General features: G+C 42.4%; 1 protein-coding gene across 2 annotated transcripts in view; it reads right to left on the reverse strand.

Moving 5' to 3' along the window:
• Positions 1 to 1,156: 1,156 nt before the first annotated feature.
• Positions 1,157 to 20,850, reverse strand: part of SPTLC3 (serine palmitoyltransferase long chain base subunit 3) — a 166,784-nt gene continuing 147,090 nt past the window's right edge. For both annotated transcript variants that reach the window (XM_043479501.1, XM_043479500.1), the window contains 3 exons: positions 17,401 to 17,536; positions 10,873 to 11,002; positions 1,157 to 5,203 (listed from right to left, as the gene is read on the reverse strand). In XM_043479501.1, coding sequence (XP_043335436.1) covers positions 5,090 to 5,203; positions 10,873 to 11,002; positions 17,401 to 17,536 — 380 coding nt within the window. In that variant the 3' untranslated portion in view covers positions 1,157 to 5,089. The remainder of the gene's footprint in view (positions 5,204 to 10,872; positions 11,003 to 17,400; positions 17,537 to 20,850) is intronic.

The raw sequence follows: 20,850 nt of genomic DNA on the forward strand, positions 1-20,850 counted from the left end.
TGCCTTCAAGTAATCTGGTGGGAGGGGGCACCAGACAAAGACGGCTGGCTGTGAATTGATAATGTTTGGAGCTTGGTGATAGGCACGTGTAGGTTTGTTATACTGTTCTGTTTTATTGTGTACTTAGATTTTTCCATTATAAAACTTTTTAAAGTGTGTAAATTAGAAATAAAATTTTTTTCAACTTTAGGGTCATCTTTTTATTGACTGAATGTTTCAAACAATCCAGGAAGTCAACATCTTTAAAGTAATGTTAAGCTGTATTCATTAATTTCTTTGTAATAGTCATTAAAGAGAATAACATAAGTAAATATAGTTATTAAAAATAAATATATTTTATTATATATAGGTATGTATAACAAAATAAACTACATACATAAATTAAAAATATTTAAAATATTTATTTTTGTCTTCAGAGACTCTGGTATTTAATTATGCATTTTAGAAGTAAAAATTTTAAGTGGATGGATGGCTGTCAGCTCACAGCTGAATCCTTCCCCAAGAATTTCCCTTGACTGAAAGGAATTATCTTGTCTAAGTTACCCTTTCCCCCAGGGATGCCCTGGTAGCCTGCATCCCATAATTAGTAGGTGGGAGGGGACAGACCTGGCTCCCTGGCCTTCTTTTGAGTTACTTCTAAAGGCCCATCTCAGTTGTATAGCTTCTCTGGGGCTTACTGAAGCCTTTGTTATGATGATATCACAGTGCAACTTCTGTTGCCAACCTAGATATTGTAACATTGTATGCAGTCTCAACGGGTGTCCTGGTCAACATTGAACAGCCAGCTCTCCAGACCACTAATCTGCAGTGTTTGCCAGTTTCTTTGGTGCAAATACCCCCAACAAGGCCAACTTCCAGCTACCAAGGTGATGTCACTGAAACCAGTTGGGAAGAGATGAGCACCATTGATTCTGGTGACGTAGCGCAAGTCACGGCTCTCCACCCTGGGCCAACTTTTCTCAGTGAAATTCTTAAAAGCAAATCTTAGTCTTTTTTTTTAAGGGCTGCTGCTGCTGCTGCTAAGTCGCTTCAGTCGTGTCTGACTCTGTGCAACCCTATAGATGGCAGCCCACCAGGCTCCTCTGTCCCTGGGATTCTCCAGGCAAGAATATTGGAGTGGGTGACCCAAACTAAATCAACACAAAAACATCAACTCTTTTTTATATTGCCAATTTGGGTGATTGGTTTATTAAAGAAATTAATGTATCACAGGCAGAATGAAATGAAGTTGGTCACCTCAAATGTTTCAGTGAAACACACACATACATACACATATAAAACACCACACCACAACACCATAAGACAATGTCCCACAATAATTACCCAGAAACATTTAAAATACAGACTCCTTTTAATTTCTTAAACGTTACACAGCTCCATGCAGCATTCTGAGAAAAAAGACTTCAAATATGTTGTTCTTAGTGAAACTGGGAAAAAGTGCCAAGGAAGTATCTGATAAGTTCAAATTATAATTGTTATTATTGCCAAAATCAAATCCTATGTTTAAGAGAGCCAAGGTTTCCTCACTGAAACTTTTAAGTCAAAGTAACTCATTTATAGTATTTGTTATCTCTGAAGACAAACACCGAGGAGCATTGCATGTTTGGAGACTATGACTTTCACCTGGCTCAAGAGCTACTGTTGGAATAAATCAGTAATCAGAAGTTGAAGATATTTTTTCAGGGGTGGGAAGAAAAAAAGGAAACAAGATACCACAATCAGTGGAACAAGGTCATGAAAAGAGTAAGGAACATCTTGTAAGAAATGACACAAAGGAGACAAAGGAGAACTAGAGAAGAGATACTTTTGTTCAAATGAATGGCAGGTTATTCTTCAACATTGGGTTCATTTTTGGGGAAAGAGAACGTACCTTGAAGTGGGAACAAAATGTCCCATTGGGGTGAAAAGTTTAGAATAATTAATTTATTTTAACAAAATAAACACTCTTAATCACCAACAATCAGAGCAAAGTTCCTGGTAAGTTACTAGAGTTACCAGTCCCAATGAAAGTGAAAGTTGCTCAGTCCTGTCCATCTCTTTGTGACCCCATGAACTATACAGTCCATGGAATTCTCCAGGCCAGAATACTGGAGTGGGTAGCCTTTCTCTTCTCCAGGAGATCTTCCCAACCCGGGGATTGAACCCAGGTCTCCCGCATTGCAGGTGGATTCTTTATCAGCTGAGCCACCAGGGAAGCCCTGGTTCTCAAATTATGACCTGGTCGACAATCCCCTGGGAAGACAGGTTGAAATGCAAGATTCCTGGGCACTGGAGCTATTCTGATTCGGTGGAAGTCTGGTTTGGGGCCCAAGGATCTTTGTTTTAATAAGCTTACTAGTACATTCTGAAGCCCATGGTCTCTGTCAAACCAAAACATGCTGAAAGGCAAGATAGTCAACAACAGGATATTGCATTCCGTAAGATTAGGAAGGTGTCTATGCCAGTTTGCTATTATGCAAATATATCCTCCTTACAAATATCAGTCTGGATCCTTCATCTTCTGCTTCCCTTGAAGGTCATTTTTAGAAATAGCATCTTCCATCTATTTGTTAGTCAGCCAGATTCTCATCTCTGAATCTTTAAACTCTTGCTCTGTAAAGAAAGGGGAAAGTGTGCTTGTATGTGTGTGTGCATGCATACATGCATTCTTCCCAGTTGGGAGGGTTGGGGGTGTAAGACATTATAGTTCTGTTAGAAAATTATCTTTCCAAACAAAGCCAACCAAAGGGACATTTTTTGCTCTGGTATAGCTATGGAGACCCAATAATACCTATTGAACTGAAATCATACTTCTATTTAGCAGTAGATTTTTTCTTATAAAAATGAAAAATTCTCACAAGTACCCTCTTAACCAATTTCACTCTATAAGACATATATCCTTATATTATTAACCCTCTGGGACCTGAACCCCTCTAATGTACTCAGGAAACATTCCATTTGGATTACAGTTGTTCTCACAAGTTCATATTCAACACAGACGGTCTGCCAGAGCTAGGTTCTTGATCTCATGTTGGAGAATGTAATCAATGGCTCAGCACTCTGGCATCTTGATGAAGATTCATTTTGGACAATTAACTAATATAAACTTCATTTAAACATTCATTTTCAAGAGAAAAGTCCTACATGTCTTCCGTTTCTTGGCACATGTATACAATATGTATTTTCTTTGCACAAGGAATGCTGCACCGGTTCGCTGAGTTGGAATTTAGTCTCTGTTGGAATTTAGTTACCAAAATCAGCCATTGGATGGAGCAACTGAAGTTTCAGGACCCACTTCCTGTCCTCTTCTGCTTATAGGACTCCTTACAAAAATTCAGGGGGAACTTTATCATGGGATCCACTTTTAAGCTGATGTACCTATTAGGGTAATGAAGTGAAGTGAAGTGAAGTCGCGCAGTCGTGTCCGACTCTTTGTGACCCCATGGACTATAGCCTACAAGGCTCCTGTGTCCATGGAATTTTCCGGGCAAGAGTACTGGAGTGGGTTGCCATTTCCTTCTTTAGGGGATCTTCCTGACCCAGGGATCAAACCCGGGTCTCCTGCACTGCAGGCAGACGCTTTACCGTCTTAGCCACCAGGTAATAGTTTCCCCCATAAAAAGCTTTCCACACTGATCACCTTTATCCTTTAAAGAGCTGTGAGCCTCCGGGCCCCCAGACCGCGGGGGCTGTGGGCAGGGTTTCTGTTCCAGCGCAGCGTGAGAGCCGCGTCCATCTGTGTCATGTGAAGTCAAACCTCTCTTGAAGTGATTTGTTTAGAGTGTCATTTGATGGAGTGGAATGTTCTGTAACTCATTTGAACTATTACAGAAGCTTTGGTAAAAGGTCACCACTGCTTTTTAAGAGTTTCCCAATCTGGGCACCATCTGGGGGCTTGTTAAAGATAAGGTTTTCTACTGGCTTTTTTCCATACCGACTAGATTCAATTAGCAAAGGGCTACTTTTGCAGAGAAGTTTGTGTTCACATTTAGAGAGGGAGAGACAGACAGACAGGCAGACGTATAGAGACAGACAGAGAGAGACAGCGGCAACTCAAGTAAAGCCCATTTAGCAGCCGAGTGGAGTGCTTGTGCCACAGTACAGTTTAATGTTTAATTAACTGTTTAATGGGTCTGAATGGAGGGGTCAGAACTGAAAAGCTGAGTAGCATTTACTTTTAAATGTCACTTTTGAAACACCCGTTCTTCAAGTGTAGTCTTGGGAGTCCACTCTAGAGGAACTTGAATTTCCCCATGTCCTCCACATTCAGCAGGAAAAGGACAGCTCGTTGCTCAGTGTAGTAAAACCGATGCGAAAGGTTCAGTCCGCAGCGCACCAAGGACGCTCACACCCTTACACCTTCATCATTTTAGTCCAGGCCTACAGTTGGCTGGTTGCTTTCTTCCCTCTTCCCGATGAAACAAAAGTCTTGCATTTTCCAAACCTCAAAAACTCGGCTATGAAACTGCAGGAAACCGGGAAGAAGAGAAGGAAAGTTTCCTGTAAAGACGTCTTTGGTCTTGCTGGCCAGGTCTGTGCTCTCCCTTCAAACACTCAATATGGCTTCTGACACTTGTCCTTGGAAAAAGTCCAAATGTGGCAAATGGTAGAGGCAACATTTCTTTACCCTCCTGCCTGGAACTTCCCATGATATGAATGAGTTCTAGCTGGTTCTTTCATGGGTAACAAGGAGTCCAGCTACCGCCCACCGCCCTTGCCCCCATCTGCAGATAAAATTAGCAAACACATGGTGAGATCTACTGAAGTAAAAAATCAAAACTCTCTCATTTGGCTGGAATTCCTAAAAGGGTCTGGACTGAAGAGGCTGCACAGTAGCAGCTAAAACGCAGGCTCTTTGCCATTACAAATATTCTAAGAAATGTGTGTGTGGTGTGTGTGTGTTTGTGGCAGGATGCTTGGGGGAGGAGAACGTTAATGTCTCTGCAGAGACATTAAAAACACAACGATTGTGTCTCCCTTGGTTCAATGAAATTGTTTTGGAAACCAAAACTGTCCTTAGAAAGGAGGAGAAATCCATTTATATTCCTTTTGAGGCAAGGAAGGAGGTCTTTCTGGCCAAGTCTTTAGGGTCCATTTAGGTCCAGGAAACTCAATCCTCAAGTTCAAAGCTCATCTCATCATAGAGTTCCGGGCGTGCTGACTTCCTGTTCCGGGAATATTTCACATCCAGGAGGTCACCCATCTCATCCAGGGCTTCCAAAACCTGCAAAGAGATTGCCTTCCATTAGTTTTACTTAAACTCCCAAGTGGCCTTGCCCTCTGAGGCCTCACAGAAAACCACACTCTTCTTTTGCCAGCTTATTTGATTTTTAAAGAAAAGGAAAAAGATCCAAGTCAGTACGCTTAGGTTCATAAACCAGCCCTAGAGGAATGTTAGAGGCTAATGCATTTTATTTCGTATTCTTTAACAGTCTAACTCCACATTACGTGTGTTTAAGGTATTGTGGGGATGTAAAGAGAGGAAGAAACGCATTTGATTTATGCTTACCATGGAAGTCTTTATTTCTAAAATTTAATGACAGTATAAACTTGTGAGAGAAAAAGAAAAAAGTTTGCAGATTACATTTGAGCTAAGTCTTCATGACACAAGAAACCAACCTGATCAGGAAGAAAATGAACATGGTGGTAACTAACTCCTTTCCTGGTGGCTGAGACAGTAAAGAATCTGCCTGCAATGCAGGAGACCAGGGTTTAATCCCTAGATAGGGAAATGAGCATCCTCCTCTCTCTCTCCCATGCCTCCCCCACCCCTCCCACTCTCAGCTTTTAAATACTCAGCTCTATGCTCCATAGAATAATAGAGTTTAAAACCGCAAGGGACCAAGAACTCATCTATTTCAATTCTCTTAATCCAGGCAGGTAAACATACAGTTTTACAAATGAAACAACTGAAGTCCAGAATATACACAATATAATTTTTCCTTCCAGTCTATTGCTAATCCTACAGAATTGGGCATGCTTTTTTTTTTTGGTTCTGTTTTTTCTCAATCAGTTAAAAGAAAATGGAAAGATATTAGAGTCTAATGTTTTGAAAAAATGGAAAGTAAGAGTTGCTAACATCAGAATAAATGACTCATGGGGTTATGGACGTTCTCTGTTAGGAAGACTTTCAAACTGACATCCGTTAAGATCTCTATTAAGATGTTATGAATAGTTTATTTATAGGTGGTAGAATTATGGGTGATTAAAGTTTTCTTTTCACTTGAATGCATTTTCTTAACTTTTATACCAAATATAAGCACTAAGAAAAAGCAACAGACATTACATTTTAAGTGGCATAAGTCTGGGATAGTTTCTACTGCTTTTGCTGAAGGTGGGAGATGGGGCAGGTTGGTGGCTTTGAAAGTGAAGGACCCATATACTTGGGGGAGATGGGAGACAATTCATGGATGATGTGGGAGGGAAGCATAGGACTTCAATTATTTATTAATTTCAATCTCTTAAAAGTATATTTTTATTTTTAATACAATTTTAAATGTTACTTTCTGTTTACAGCTATTACAAAATACTGGCTGTATTCCCCATGTTGTACGATGCATCCTTGAGTCTACCTTAAACCCAGTAGTGTGTGCCTCCTGCTCTTCCTCCCCCAATATTGCCCCTCCTGCCCCAGTAGTAACCACTAGTTTGTTCTCTATGTCTGTGTCTGTTTCTTTTTTGTTATATTCATTAATTTGTTGTATTTTTTTAGAGTTCACAGATGAGCAATATCATACAGAATTTGTCTTTGACTTATTTTGCTCCTCATAATGCCTTCCACATCCATCCATGTTGCTGCCAGTGGAAAAATTTCATTCTCTTTTATAGCTGAATAGTATTCCATTGTGTGTGTGTGTGTGTGTGTGTGTGTGTACACATTACATTTTCTTTATCCATTCGTCTCTTGATGGACCCCTAGGCTGCTTCCATATCTTGGCAATTATAAATAATGCTGCCATGAACATTGGGAGTGTGTGTGTCTTTTTAAATTAGTGGATTTTTTTCCAGATATATGCCTAGGAATGGAATTCCCGGGTCATGTGGCAGTTCTACTTTATTCTTTTGAGAAACCTCTGTACTGTTTTTCATGGTAGCTGCACCAATTTACGTTCCCACCAACAGTGCACAAGGGCTCTCTGCTTTCCACGTCCTTGCCAACACCTGTGACTTGCGTTCTTTATGATGACAGCCATTCTGATAGATGTGATGTAGTATCTCAAACTATTTAACTGTTTTTGGTCTCTGTTGTAAAATGTGTATAATATGCTGGTAATGCATAAATCTCAAAATGGATTTATGTTGAGGCTCATTGATCAACTGCCTGAAACACACCAGGACTCAAGCAAAGTTGACTTTATGCAGCTTTTGCTGCAGCAGGGAATGCACACTCCCGAGCCATCTTCGTAACATCTGGGAAGAGTCACTTGCCACCTGTGGACTCGTGCATGAAAGGATTCTAAGGAAATAGGGGGCCAGTTCTGGGTAGGATGCTGCTAAGAAGAGAGAGAAAGTCAGTGTTGGTCATATGTAGACTTCTTATTTGGAAGGTGGGAGGATTAAAAGGAGGTTAGAGCTGACCTTGGGCTTCTTGGGTGGCACAGACAGTGAAGAATCTGCCTGCAATGCAGGAGACCTGGGTTCGATCCTTGGGTCAGGAAAATCCCCTGGAGAAGGAAATAGCTACCCATTCCAGTATTCTTGCCAGGAGAATTCGATGCACAGAGGTGCCTGGTGGGCTACTGTCCATAGGGTTGCAAAGAGTCAGATGTGACTGAGCAACAAACACTACCACTGTTACTACTAAAGCTGACCTCAGTCCTTTACTGAGGACTGCCGTTCATGTTAGAAGAGGTACATTTTAAGCCACTTTGTGTTTGTAAAGTGGCCCCGTTTCTGTCTTCTTCCAAACACGGTCACTGAATAGACTTGTCTAATAATGTGCATTTTTGGCAAGTGTTGTCTATGTTCAGTAACCACTTTAATGCCCTGACTTTTCAAGGGGTCATTTTTCATATTCTCTTCCATGCTCTTCCATGGATTCCAATGCTCAAAATTTTGTATTGATTTGATGATCTCAAAAGTTTAGAGGCGTTTGTCTAGGCAAGAGTTCCATGCCTCTTCCAAACCAGGTAATCTGTAGGAACTACTCGTGAAGACAATCACAGGGTCTGATATCTACTGAACTGGCTATTCATTGAGTTCCTCAATGCTGTTTGGGTCAGAAATAAGATGCAAATTCACCCAGGCTACCCATCCCTTCTGCTGTCTCTAGAGCTTGCATCTGGGCACCTCGACTTCTCCCCACACCTGCAATGTTCTGCTCATAACTCCCTTCTTCTATCAAAGTGTAAACATGCTCAAGTCTCCCTCCACTTTCAAAAGCTTTTTCTAAACTGGTTTTTATTGCCTTTACAAACTTCTCGAAAATCTTGTCTACCCTTTCTTACCATCATTCATTACATTTAGAAGAAATGATTTGTTAAAATTAATATACTGGGAATATGCACTCATTTTAGAGAAACTGGACAATGTAGAACAGAAATAGCAAAGTTTTCCCATCATCTCAAAACCTAGGGTTAGTTCAGTTGTTAATACATCATCTAATGAATCGTTACTGTGTTTTGTTATTGTTGTTGTTGAGTCGCTAAGTCACATCTGACTCTGTGAACCCGTGGACTGCAGCACACTGGGCTCCTCTGTCCTTCACTATCTCCTGGAGTTTGTTCAAATTCATGTTCATTGAGTCAGGGAAGCTATCTAATCATTTCTTTCTGTGTTGCCTCCTTCTCCGTCAGTCTTTCCCAGCATCACATACTATGTTCTATACATTGGTTTGAGTCCTAAAGATATAATGGTGAAGCAGAAAGATATGGATCCATGTGTATGTGTGTGGTTGCACACGTGTGCAATTCGAGCTCAAAGTATCATCTTCATTTTTAATTCTTTGTATTCTTATTTCTGTTCCCTTCACTCCCCTAAAACGCTCTGCTCTGAGCAACAGCAAGCTCCTGGTAACTGCTAAGCTAATGATTTTTTCTCCCCTCTTACAGCATTTGGATGTTCTGCTAATTCTCCCCCAACTTGAAGCTTTTGCCTTTTTAGTGTTGGGCAGTACACCAGCTCGTGACTTTTTGGATTGCACTAGCTCCATTTGAGCCCACGTCTTCATCTGTGATCCACCCACAGATGCAGGCACTTCTGGAGTCTGCCCTTGGCCCATGTACTTATATTTGGACAATTCTTTCTTCTACCACTGACGTTAGTGATCTCTCCTTGAAGTGAAGTGAAAGTCACTTAGTTATGTCCAACTCTTTGTGACCCATGGACCGTAGCCCACCAGGCTCCTCTGTCCATGGAATTCTCCAGGCCAGAATACTGGAGTGGGTAGCCTTTCCTTTCTCCAGGGGATCTTTCCAACCCAGGGATCCAACCCAGGTCTCCCACGTTGCAGGCAGACTCTTTACCAACCGAGCCACCTGGGAAGCCCCGATCTCCCCTTAGTTCCTCAAATTCCTCAAAACTCCAGTCTTGCATGTTCTCCTAAGCTCTAGAATTGGCTTTTCCTTTTTAAAAATTTCATTAAATATAGTTGATTTACAATGTTGTATTAATTTTCTCTACACAGCAGAGTGATTCAGTTATACATATATATATTGTTTTTCACATTCGCTTCCATTATGGTTTGTCACAGGATATTGAATTTAGTTCCCTGTGCTATACAGTAGGACCTCACTATTTATCCACCCTGTGTATAATAGTTGAACTTTTCTACCGATGGTTCATAGACATGTAATCCCTACATGTCTACAACTGAGCTCATTTGATTCCCCTAGTCCTGCTGATGATTTGCTATTCTTTGCCACATACCTTATTTCCTAGTAACTTAGCTCTGCTGTTCTTCATTCACTAGAGGGCTAGAGACCTCGGATTATCATTGATTCCCTGGCCCACATGTGTCCTGCATCCAAATATTTGCCAAGTCTTGGCAGATCCATGCATGCACAATGTCTGTTCCTAGATTCGTTTCTTTTCTCCCATTGCCCTTGACCTCATCATCTCTTATTTTGCTCAAAATAGCTCCATACATGTGCTGACTCACTGCACCTCCATGCTCCTGTGGTTGTCTTTATTAGATTGCCATCTAGAATGTCTGTCCTGTGGTTGTCATTCTTTACTAGATGAATTTATTCTCTCTGGTGTTATTATGAGGTGCCTGTTTATAGTATGTCCTCTTAGACTTTTTGCCCCAGAGTTTTGCATAGAGCAGACACCTGATAGTGTTTGCTAAACTGCATTGATTTTCATGAGACAGTTTCATCAACCCCAAACTGACTGACCTGGCTTGGATCTGTGATATTATTCATTCATACAGAGGTTGAAATTTAAGGACAGTAAAATGGTAAAATGGTTTTGAAATCCTTTGCACCTCAGGTAGGATGAGCTTTTACAATAGGTCTGTCTTTGCTGTTGGCTTTCCAAATGTGGCTTATTTGAGTCCTATTTTCTTGTGATGGACATAGTGGCTATGGCCAGTGCCAGGATGTAGGCAATTGCTTCTGAAATAGCACAAGAAATCAGCATCAGCGCTTAAAAAGAAGCCCAGAGCAGGACGCCTGGCTTCTCAGTCAGTCTTTGCTGTGAAACCAAAACAGCGACTTGACTCAAGTCTTCACTGAGTTGATTTTCTTTTGTATCGGCTGAGTTGATCACATTGTTGTGCATTCCTGGGACTCCCCCCCAACCCTTTTTTTAAAGTAGTGGGTGTTACTGGCATTGTTTTCTTACACCATCCAAGAGAAATCTAGGGAAACCCAAGCAAGCTCTGTAAAAGAAGGCGCCCAGACTCCGAGGTGGCCCCCGTCCCGCTGCCGCTCCTGGGCTGCGGGCACTCACCGTGTCCAGCATCTCCCGGGTGTGTGCTGCTGAAACACAGAACCGAGCCCGCGCTTCTGCAAGAGGCGTAGCTGGAAATCCAACGACCACCACGCCGATTTTTCTCTTTAATAGGTGCCTTGCAAAAGCCCTAAGGGAAAGATTAAGAAGGAGGTTAAGTGAGAGATGACGAAATTCTACTGCAAAAAAAAGGAATGTGGCTAATGACTTTGTTTTTAAAAAATAAGTAGAAGATAACTGAAGTAATGAAACTTCCGTCAAATACAGTTGACCAGGAAATGTGGCAGCCAGTCACTTGCCGGCACCCATAACTGTGTGTGTATACTGTGGGACATGGCCCATTCGTTACACAACTGTGTGTTCAGTCTTTGACATCGAGCAGAAAATGTGGATGGACATGGACATGCCCGTGACCCTGGTTGAACAAATTTGCATATATGTAAACTTTTTGTCTGTAGAGTTCCTAAGGAATAAAAGCCCTAACACACTTGTAGGACAAGAATAGGCACACAGACTTCGAGCAGGGACTTGTGGGCACAGAGGGGAAGGAGAGGGTGTGATGAAGTGAGAGAGGAGCGTTGACGTATATACACTACTTTGTGTAAGATGGACAGCTAGGGGGAAGCTGCTGCATACACAAGGAGCTCAGTCCTGCTCCGTGATGACTCAGAGCGGTGGGATTGGTGGGGGTGAGGTGGGAGGGGGGCTCAGGAGGAAGGGGATGTATGCATACATACGACTGATTCATGTTGTTGTACACGGAAACTAACACGACATTGTAAAGAAATTATACTCCAATAAAAAGAACCGCAACACAATGCAACTACATAAAGAAACAATTTGTTAGATGAAAACCTATATGCCTTAAATACATAATACGGTACCGATAATAGTGTGGAGATTTCAGACGCCTCTACTTCGTGACTGTAATTTCAGAATCAGGATCAGAGGGTCTACGGGAGACAACCCCAAGCCACGTTCTCTCTCCAGAGACAAGGATTTTATTTTCCATCAAGTCAAAGATAGGAAATAGTAAGGGTCTTCTTACGTTTTATGTGTGCCTTCAGGGATAATAAACCCATTGGCTGGACTAAGGGGGGGATGGGGAGGGGGGTGGGAGGGAAAGAAGTGTGCACTCACAGAGTCCTTCTCTAGAAGGAGCCTAGAGGCATAGGTCATAGAACTACAAAGCCCTTTGATACAGAGTAAAACCTTTTAAAGCTATGATTCCTTCCCCTTAACCACTTCTAGCATCTTTTTATTTCAGAGCTAATCTCAGTAACGATTCTAGAATACTGAGCTCTCAAAGTCTGGAAGTTTCTTGCACTGAGATCCAACCTCAGACACAGGCTTATGTGTCCAAGTGAGTGATTATTTCCCTGTCTGTGCTCATCACTCCCCACAGGAATCCTTCCTCCCTGAGAAGCTCTGCCCACAAGTGGGGTAAATGTTTCAGATCTTCTAAGCATCAAGAGGTGGTTGTTGCTGTTTAGTCGCTAAGCCATGTCCGACTCTGTGACCCCAGCCTGCCAGGTTCCTCTGTCCAGGGATTTTCCAGGCAAGAATACTGGAGCGGGTTGCCATTTCCTTGTCCTTTGCGGGTGTCTTATTTTAGGCTAGAAGCCGACAGCACCACAGAAACCCCGAGCTTCAGGAAGAATCCTCGATGCAGCCACGGAGAGGAAGGGTGTGGGGTCCCTCCTTCTCCTCCTGTTCAGCTGACGGCTCTTTGGTTTCTTCGTGCAGAAGGCGGGTTATCAAAGGAAGCGATGGAGACTGCGGGGACCACCAAACACAGCCTCTCTGGCCCCCTGGCTCGGGCAAGGCGAGATTCAGCCTTTGATTTGGAAAGGTTGCAAGGAGATGGAGCTTTCTAACTGAGGAAGCTTGAAAACCGGCCATTCTTTTTCTTTCTTGATCACCCTATGGAAGGCTGCCCACGGAACTGCACAGGATGAGAGCTTGTAATTGTCTGAGAAACAAGTCAAGTGCTTTTATTGCTAGAGTACAAACCACCTGACCCATGATTTCTGGCCGGCTTTTGGGACTCCCCAGAGACCATTTTCACTGTCTGCACTTTTCTCTTTGTACCAGAGGAAGTGAGTTTTGCCAAAGAATGTAGAGTGAAATATATGACTGTTGATTCATTAGGTTAATCTGAGGCCTCCCTGGAGCATGTCTAAATTTAAAGCTTACAACTTACACAACTAAAGCTAGCCTCCTTCAGTTAATGTATATGGTTGTTCAGCATAATGAGCCTCTGGGTCTGTACTCCCCAAATCAAATTAGAGCTGGCATAGCCTGAAAGAAACTAAACTACTTGAATAAGAAGAAGAATAAAATGTTAGCCCTGCACTGCTCACAGCATCATTGCATTTTCTGCACCACCATCCTCCAAGCATATGACGAGGCCTGGGGCTGGAAAATGTCAGTCTTCTACCGAATAGGAAATACAATTCTTCTGATGCTTTAAGTGAATTTTTATCGGTGAAATCACATTCTACTCTACTACATAGAAGAGTCCAGTGGTAGAGCTGCAGTAAGAGTTTATTCAAAAGGATACCTGGCTAGAGATCATATTTCTATTCTGCAGTGGGGGGAAATGTGGAGAAATCGCAGTTCTTTAATAAAATCAAAGGTTTTCAAATGAGCAAATGGAAAAAGTGTTCAGACACTGGCTAAGACAGCTAACTCCCTGTTTCAAAAGCTTTTCTGCGTATAAACTTTCCACTGAAGGAATATCAGAGAAGAAAACAAGACCAGGGAATGACTCCTCCTGCCAAAAGTAAATAACATTACCTTCTGGAACTAACCTGTTCTAAGTTTCCTTAACAACAGAAATAATTAGATTTTTTTTTGGTACTAATTGTACAGTCCCCGTTGTACTAATCCATGCCCTTTTGATTCACTGATGATGACATTAAAGGGGTTAAATTATACTCGGCATTGCTTTAAAGAGATGTGTATTTCCCCCTGTGGACTAAAGCTTGAGAGGCTGTGCAGTGCATTGAAAAGAGCCCTGGTTTAGGAGGCAAACGGAACTGAACTCTGGGCTCTAGTACCCACAATAGGAGTGACACCGAGAAAATAGTTTTGACTTTTGTGCATCACGGTATCTTCATTTGTAAACCTGAGCTAGGCATCCCACCTGCAGTGGCTGAACATTGGGTTTAAGAGCCTTCCTTAGCATAAAATTAACATTCAGCAATATTAGCTCCTCCTTAAAACTGTCTTACATGGGAAGCTACTAAATCATTTGACCTATCATCCAAGGTCCAGTTGATGCAGGGCATAGCAAGATCTTTTCCTACTCTTTTCCTGGAAGTTTTATTTTTATGAAAGGATAATAATTATTTTACTTTATTCTGTATAAAGACTTTAAAAAATATTGTAATTATTTTAAAAAGACATGCAACCGCAATGACTCAATCTTACACTCTGTTGAAACTAGTAATAATAATCATTGTAGACGTAGTAGTAGAAGTAGTTGTAATAATGATGTCTACCACTGACTGAGTGCTTATTCAATCAGTATACGAAGTGCTTCATGTGCACTATTAATACTATTAAAAATAATAGCCAATGCTGAATAGACCCTATGTAAGAGGTGACGATGCTGATAGACTTCATCTTGTTTAATCTTCAAATGATATTAGGAAGTAGGTCCTATTCAATCCCATTTTTTCTCTTTTTTAAAATATATGTTTAATGGGAAGATAACTGTCTTATGACGCCGTTTAGTTTCCACTGTACGGCTTGAATGGGCCACAATGACACACGCATCCCCGCCCTCCTGAGCCTCCCTCCGCCCTCCCGTCCTCGGAGCGCCGACTGAGCTCCCTGAGTTACACACAGCTTCCCACTAGCTGTCTGCTTTACACACGCTAGTGTGCACATGTCGGTGCTGCTCTCTCACTTCATCCCACTCTCTCCTCCCCCTCCACTGCACAGTCTTTCTTCTTGCCCTGCAAATAGGTTCATCAGTACCATTTTTCTAGATTCCATATACATGTGTTAATACATGATATTTGTTTTCTTTATGACTTATTTCACACTGCATAATAGACACTAGGTTCATCCATCTCACTTCAACTGACTCAAATTCGTTCTTTTTATTGGTTGAATAATATTCCACTGGGCTTCCCTGGTGGCTCAGACAGTAAAGAACCTGCTTGCAATATGGGAGACGTGGGTTTGATCCCTGGGTTGGGAAGATCCCCTGGTGGAGGGCATGGCAACCCACTCCAGTATTCTTGCCTGGAGAATCCCTATGAGCAGAGGAGCCTGGCAGGTTACAGTCCATGGGATTGTAAAGAGTCAGACATGACTGAGTGACTTAGCACAATATTCCACTGTATATATGTACCATAACTTCTGTATCCGTTCACCTGTCAATAGACATCTAGGTTGCTTCCATGTTCTGGCTATTGTAAACAGTGCTGCAATGAACATTGGGGTACATGCATCTTTTTGAATTATGATCTTCTCAGGGTATGAAGATGCTCAACGTTGCTCATCATTAGAGAAATGCAAATCAAAATTACAATGAAGTATCATCTCACACTGGTCAGAATGGCTATCATTAAAAAACCTATAAATAATAAACACTGGCCAGGGTATGAGGAAAAAGGAAACCCTCTTGCACTGCTGGTGGGAATGTAAATTGATACAACCACTATGAAGAATGGTATGGAAATTCCTTAAAAAGCTAGGAATAAAACTACCATATGACCCAGCAATCCCACTGCTGGCCAATATACCCTGATATATCTCATTTTCAATATGAGAAAAGCAGGGCTTCAGAAGTTTGGTTTAATGAGGAAGAGACAGAATGAAAATTCTTTTTCATTCCAAACATCTCATTAAACTCTAGAACATCATAACTTTTCCAGGAAACTCCTTCTCAGTTTTATTTTTGTTTTTCACATTAGCTTTGTCAAGTCAGGACTCCTGTCATATAAGGGAGGAGAGGAACTCTCTCTCATTCTGTCACCATACACTTAAGGGCATTTGTTTTTGTCTGTCATGGACTCTTCTCATTAGATGGACTCAACTTCCCGTCCTGTTGAGGTTCTAATTCCAGCCTCTATCTTCAAATATCAAGCACGCTCCCTAACACCGCCCTCAAGTATTGTGTACTTGACACATTCCAAAGTAAAGCAGGCTTACTTTTGGTGTCCTCATTGAGCGAATCATAAAGGATTAGATAAGCATGGGCTAAGCGTGGAGTCAGAACACACCACTTCCCCAACCACTCTGAGTAAATGCGGATTTTCTTCTGTGCCGTCCACGATCAGATGGTAGAGGGCTTTGGGGTATCTGCCACTTGGAATCACCGTTGTCTCCCCTCCCCGCCATTAGCACAGAGCAGTGTCCTGTGACATTCCCGAAGCACACTGTCTTCTGGGCCACTCCAAGCGCTGACTTCCTGACCCAGATCCACAAACAAAGGGCTCAGTGGTGGACAACCGTGGTGCATGAGGCAACTCATGTGTGTGTCGTCTGGCCCTGGTGACGTGACGCGAGAGTGGACATCAAAGAAACCATCTTTTAGGAATGTTTAACTCAGTCCTAACCATCATGAGTTTTCAACAAATAGCTCCAGAATTTCTTTTCTATACTATTCTAATAGTCTGCCAATCAACCTAGACTGTCAGAGAAACAAACAGAAAGTTCCAACAATACGGTTGTGTTAAAGCAGCGTCAGGACCTCCAGAATCTGATGAACATCTGTTGATAATCACTTTCTCCCATGTGCTGGGTCAGACACACACATATTTTATATTTAGAAAAGATTTTAATTAATTTCTTTTTAATCATAGAGTTCATTCATGCCTAGCAGATTGGAGAACGACTCCTGGAAAAACTCATCAACACCATCCTGAGAAAAAGTCATTTTTTTTTTCTCTTTGAGCATTTGTTACTAATGCTCAACTTCAGAGTCACAATCAGCGGAAAACAACCTGAAGTCGGCTTACAGGAGAGGTATTAAAATTTGGTGTTGGGGGCAAGAGCTTTGGAGCAAGAGCCTAAGTTTGGGTTTGCCCATTGGTTTTCCTACACTTGATCTTGACTTTGGAAAGCTGTTTAGCTGCTCTCAGCCTCAGTTTCCCCACACACGAGGCTGCCTTCTTTGGAGGGTGGCTGTGAGAGTTCAATGGGAGAAAGCACAGGGCCTGGTCATGTTGCTTTTGAATGTTGGGAGAGATGGTCTTTTGAGGTTCTCCCTGAGAAAGATCTTGGGGCAAGAGGAAGCGCAGGACCCTTGTTCACTTACAGCTGAGGCCTCAGGCAGCAAGCGGTTTCGCCCAATTCACAGAGTGTGGGAACGGTGGGCCATAGCACCTGGCTGCCTTCCCACAAGACCTTGTAACTTCTGAGAAATTGGACAAGTGAGTTTTGAGCTCAGCATCTTGCTCCAGATGCAAAGAACACCTGCGCTGAAAGACTCCCCTGGTGTCGGAGCGCCATCTCCAACAGATCACCCTGGGGCTGAGGTGTTACGGTGGGCGTCTGCTGGATACTCACGCTACTTTTGCAGGCATGTAAAGGAGCAGCGGGACCACGGGAGACTCTTCATTGCCATAGACAATGAATCCCATCTTGCTTAGTCTCTGTCTGAAGTATCTTGTATTTTTTGCCAGTTGCTGTATTCTCTGCAGCCCTGAAAGGAAATAGGCATGAAATCCATCAATTCCCACCTGGAAGAGGGAAGCAGATGTCAGACTGTCTTGGCAAGGGCTGTTAAGTCTTTCTGCAGGCCTGCAGTAAGGGCTGGAGGAGGGTCAGAGCAGGGTGGGCAAAGACCTCCTGGTGGGCAGGTGTGGGCACTGATGCCCGGGACCTGCCCTGCGCCTGGAAGACAGGGTCTGGGGGGACAGTGCTGCTGGCCACTTCTGCCAACTATAGTCAGGCTGGGCTGCAGGGCAGCAGGGAGCAGGAAGGGTGTCTCGGCAGAACAAAGGACGTGAACTACTATTTACTAGATACCCACAGTGTGCGGAATCTGCTAAGTATTGTAGACACATTAGATCAGGCGAAGGGAATGTGACAAGAAACGGAACACCAACCAAGAAGGAGATTGTTGCAAACCTCAACTGTCCCTCTTCTTTTCTGTTATTACTCTTCACACCTTCCCCCATCCTCGTTCTCCAGGAAGATCCCTCCCCAGCTCTGCCAGTCCTCAGAGAGCAGACCGCGATGGAGAAAACACCTCGTTTGTTGTACTTTCTCAAGAAAGCTGACCTGTCCCCATGATGGCAACTGCCCGCGGATGGAGGACATGCTCAGCCCAAGGGCAGATCATTTGGGTGCTGCCCAGGGGGCCGTGAGTTGGTTTCTCACGAGAAGTTTGCCAAAGAGATAATACATATGAATTAATCCAGTAAGACTGTCTTGCTAGTAGCACATGAATATAAAATATTTAGAGAGAATCAACAATTGGATGAAAAACAAAAAATGATGGGAATTGAGAGACAAGTGTATTACTGGAATCTGTGAGACAGAGGAAATCATTGGTCAGTAGAAACTAGGGTAGCCGCGAAGTAGAGAATTGGGCAGTGCAAGATCAGTCAGAAGCAACGAGAGAAAAGAGATAGAAACAGTCTCCCGGGGGAGACAGGCATGAATCAGATAATCACAAATGAATGTAAAGCTGCAACTCTGATGAGGGTGGTGACGAATGCCATGTGGTGTTTGAGAGTCCACAGTGGCGAGCTTAGACCAAGTCTGAGGAAAGCAACGCGTGATGAGTGAGCTGAGATCTGAAAGATAGACAAAGGTTACCAAAATAAAGAGGAGGGGATTCCTCGCCCAGGACACAGATGCAATGCTCCTATTGTTCGTAGAAAAAACAGAATGGTTGAGAACCAGCAAGATGTGGTTGAGGGCAGGGCAAGACAGAGGAACAGTGAGTAGATTGCAAAACCGGAAGTACAGGGATAAGAGAATCCAGCATTGAGTGTTTGGGAAGAGGAGCTTAAAAGGGAGACAAAAGCAAGAGCAATCAGGGAGGGAAGTCAGGAGAACTGGCATTCACTGGCATTATTAATATGGTGCTCATGGATAACTTTTGCTTTGAGGGTTCCTAGCTGGGACTTAGTTTTAAACAAACAGTTAGTTGCAGGTATAGTTTACTTTCATTCATATGGGCTTTTAGTTTCCTACCCACCTTCTTGAAACAATAAGCTCTCTCCCCTAAAATTTCAGATTTGCAACATGAATCCAAGAAAGGGACTTGGAGAGGTGTAGAACCATTTGCATGCATTTTGTTGCACAGACATAGCCTCTTCTGTGCTTTTAAAAAAAAATTGTTTTGTAACATGCTGAAGTGTCTTCTGGTACAGAGAGGAAGCTACTTGAAGGACAGAACTAGAAGTGAAGAAGAAAAATATTGTCATTATTTTAAAAAAATTTATTCATCCCTACATTGAAACAGTGTGTGCTTAGGAAGAGGAGGACATAGAAGCAGGGGTATTGTGGGTCAGAAAAGAGGGGCTGGAATATGACTTGCTTAAAGAAGGTGATTCAGATACAAATGAACTTATTTACAAAACAGAAACAGACCTGAGAAAAACAGACTTATGTTTACTAAAGGGTAAACATCAGGGGAATAAATCAAGAGTTTGGGATGAATGCGCACATGTGACTATACTCAGCATGGATAACCAATGAGGATCTACTATACATTAATAGCACAGGGAACATCGCTCAATGCTCTGTGATGACCTATGAGAAACGAATCTAAAAGCAAATGTATATATGTACATATATACCTGAATCAATTTGCTGCACACCTAAAACTAACACAGCATTGTAAATCAACTATACGCCAATAAAATAAAAAAGAAAAATAAGAAGGTGTTTCAAATGAAGGCACAGATATACATCCCAGTCTTCAAAATGTATTCCATATGGCTTGTCCCCTTGTGCGTTCAGCTCTTCTGTTGATTGTTAGCTGTACAATGAATAGATGAGTTCATCAGGCTGGGTCTGATACTTCCTAAATGATCCCCCTCTAGGACTAGAAGGATTTCCTGGTCTGGAAGTACCTGAATGACTTAAATTGCTTTTCCCAATGGTATTATCTTTGCACTTGCCCATAATGACTCATCCATCATTGGGCTGACCCGCTACTTAATCGGCCCGGTCTGTCCTCTCTGCCTTGATTAACCCAAGTAACTGGATCACCAGCTAATGTCATCACTTTCTGGCTTCTAGATCCTTTGGAGAGTTCACCAGATGGATCAGAATATTGATCACAGGGGCAGCTGACTCTTAAGAACGGGATGTTTTATTCTTGCCCTGTCTTTTCCCTCTTTGAACCACGCAGCACAGCATGGCAGGCAAACCATTATGACATACTTTGTGGACACCACTTTTTCGCACATAGGGCTCCTATAGATGCCTTGATGTCTTTTGAGCTGGCCAAGATACAGCTCCTTTCAATTACTCTATTGCTTACTTCTGAAAATTGGAAACATTCTCCTAGTGTTGGAGGGCCTGGAGGCAGAGAGAAATCTGTACATATAAAATGCTACTCATCTACAGGATGTGGGTGATTTGATTAATTATGCTGTACTTTGAGCTTCTTGTTTGAAAAGCACTTTGTCAAAGTAGAAGAAATGTTTGCACTTGTCCTTTTGTACAGGGGTGGGCATGCCAGGATGACATGAAGACTGGGCATGGTAGTGACCTTCCCTTTGCAACACGTAAGGTCCCTAGTTAAATACTTTCTGGTTTTTCTTCAACCTGTTACAGAGAAGACGGGGAGGCCTCACCCAGATAAATAAGTGAGGGGTCAGCTCTTTTATGTAGAGTGCTGGGGAGCTTATGCAACTGTGTTATTTTGCTGTATTCTTGGTTCTCTGGAAAAGGAATAAGCTCTGGAGTTAAATGGACTAGGAAACTCCAAACTCCATGTGGACAACTTACAGCTTTAAAACCTCAGTTTTACCTGGAAATAAACTTATTTCACAG

This window comes from Cervus canadensis, chromosome 10 (assembly GCF_019320065.1).
Source record: "Cervus canadensis isolate Bull #8, Minnesota chromosome 10, ASM1932006v1, whole genome shotgun sequence".
In the NCBI taxonomy this organism is placed as follows: domain Eukaryota; kingdom Metazoa; phylum Chordata; class Mammalia; order Artiodactyla; family Cervidae; genus Cervus; species Cervus canadensis.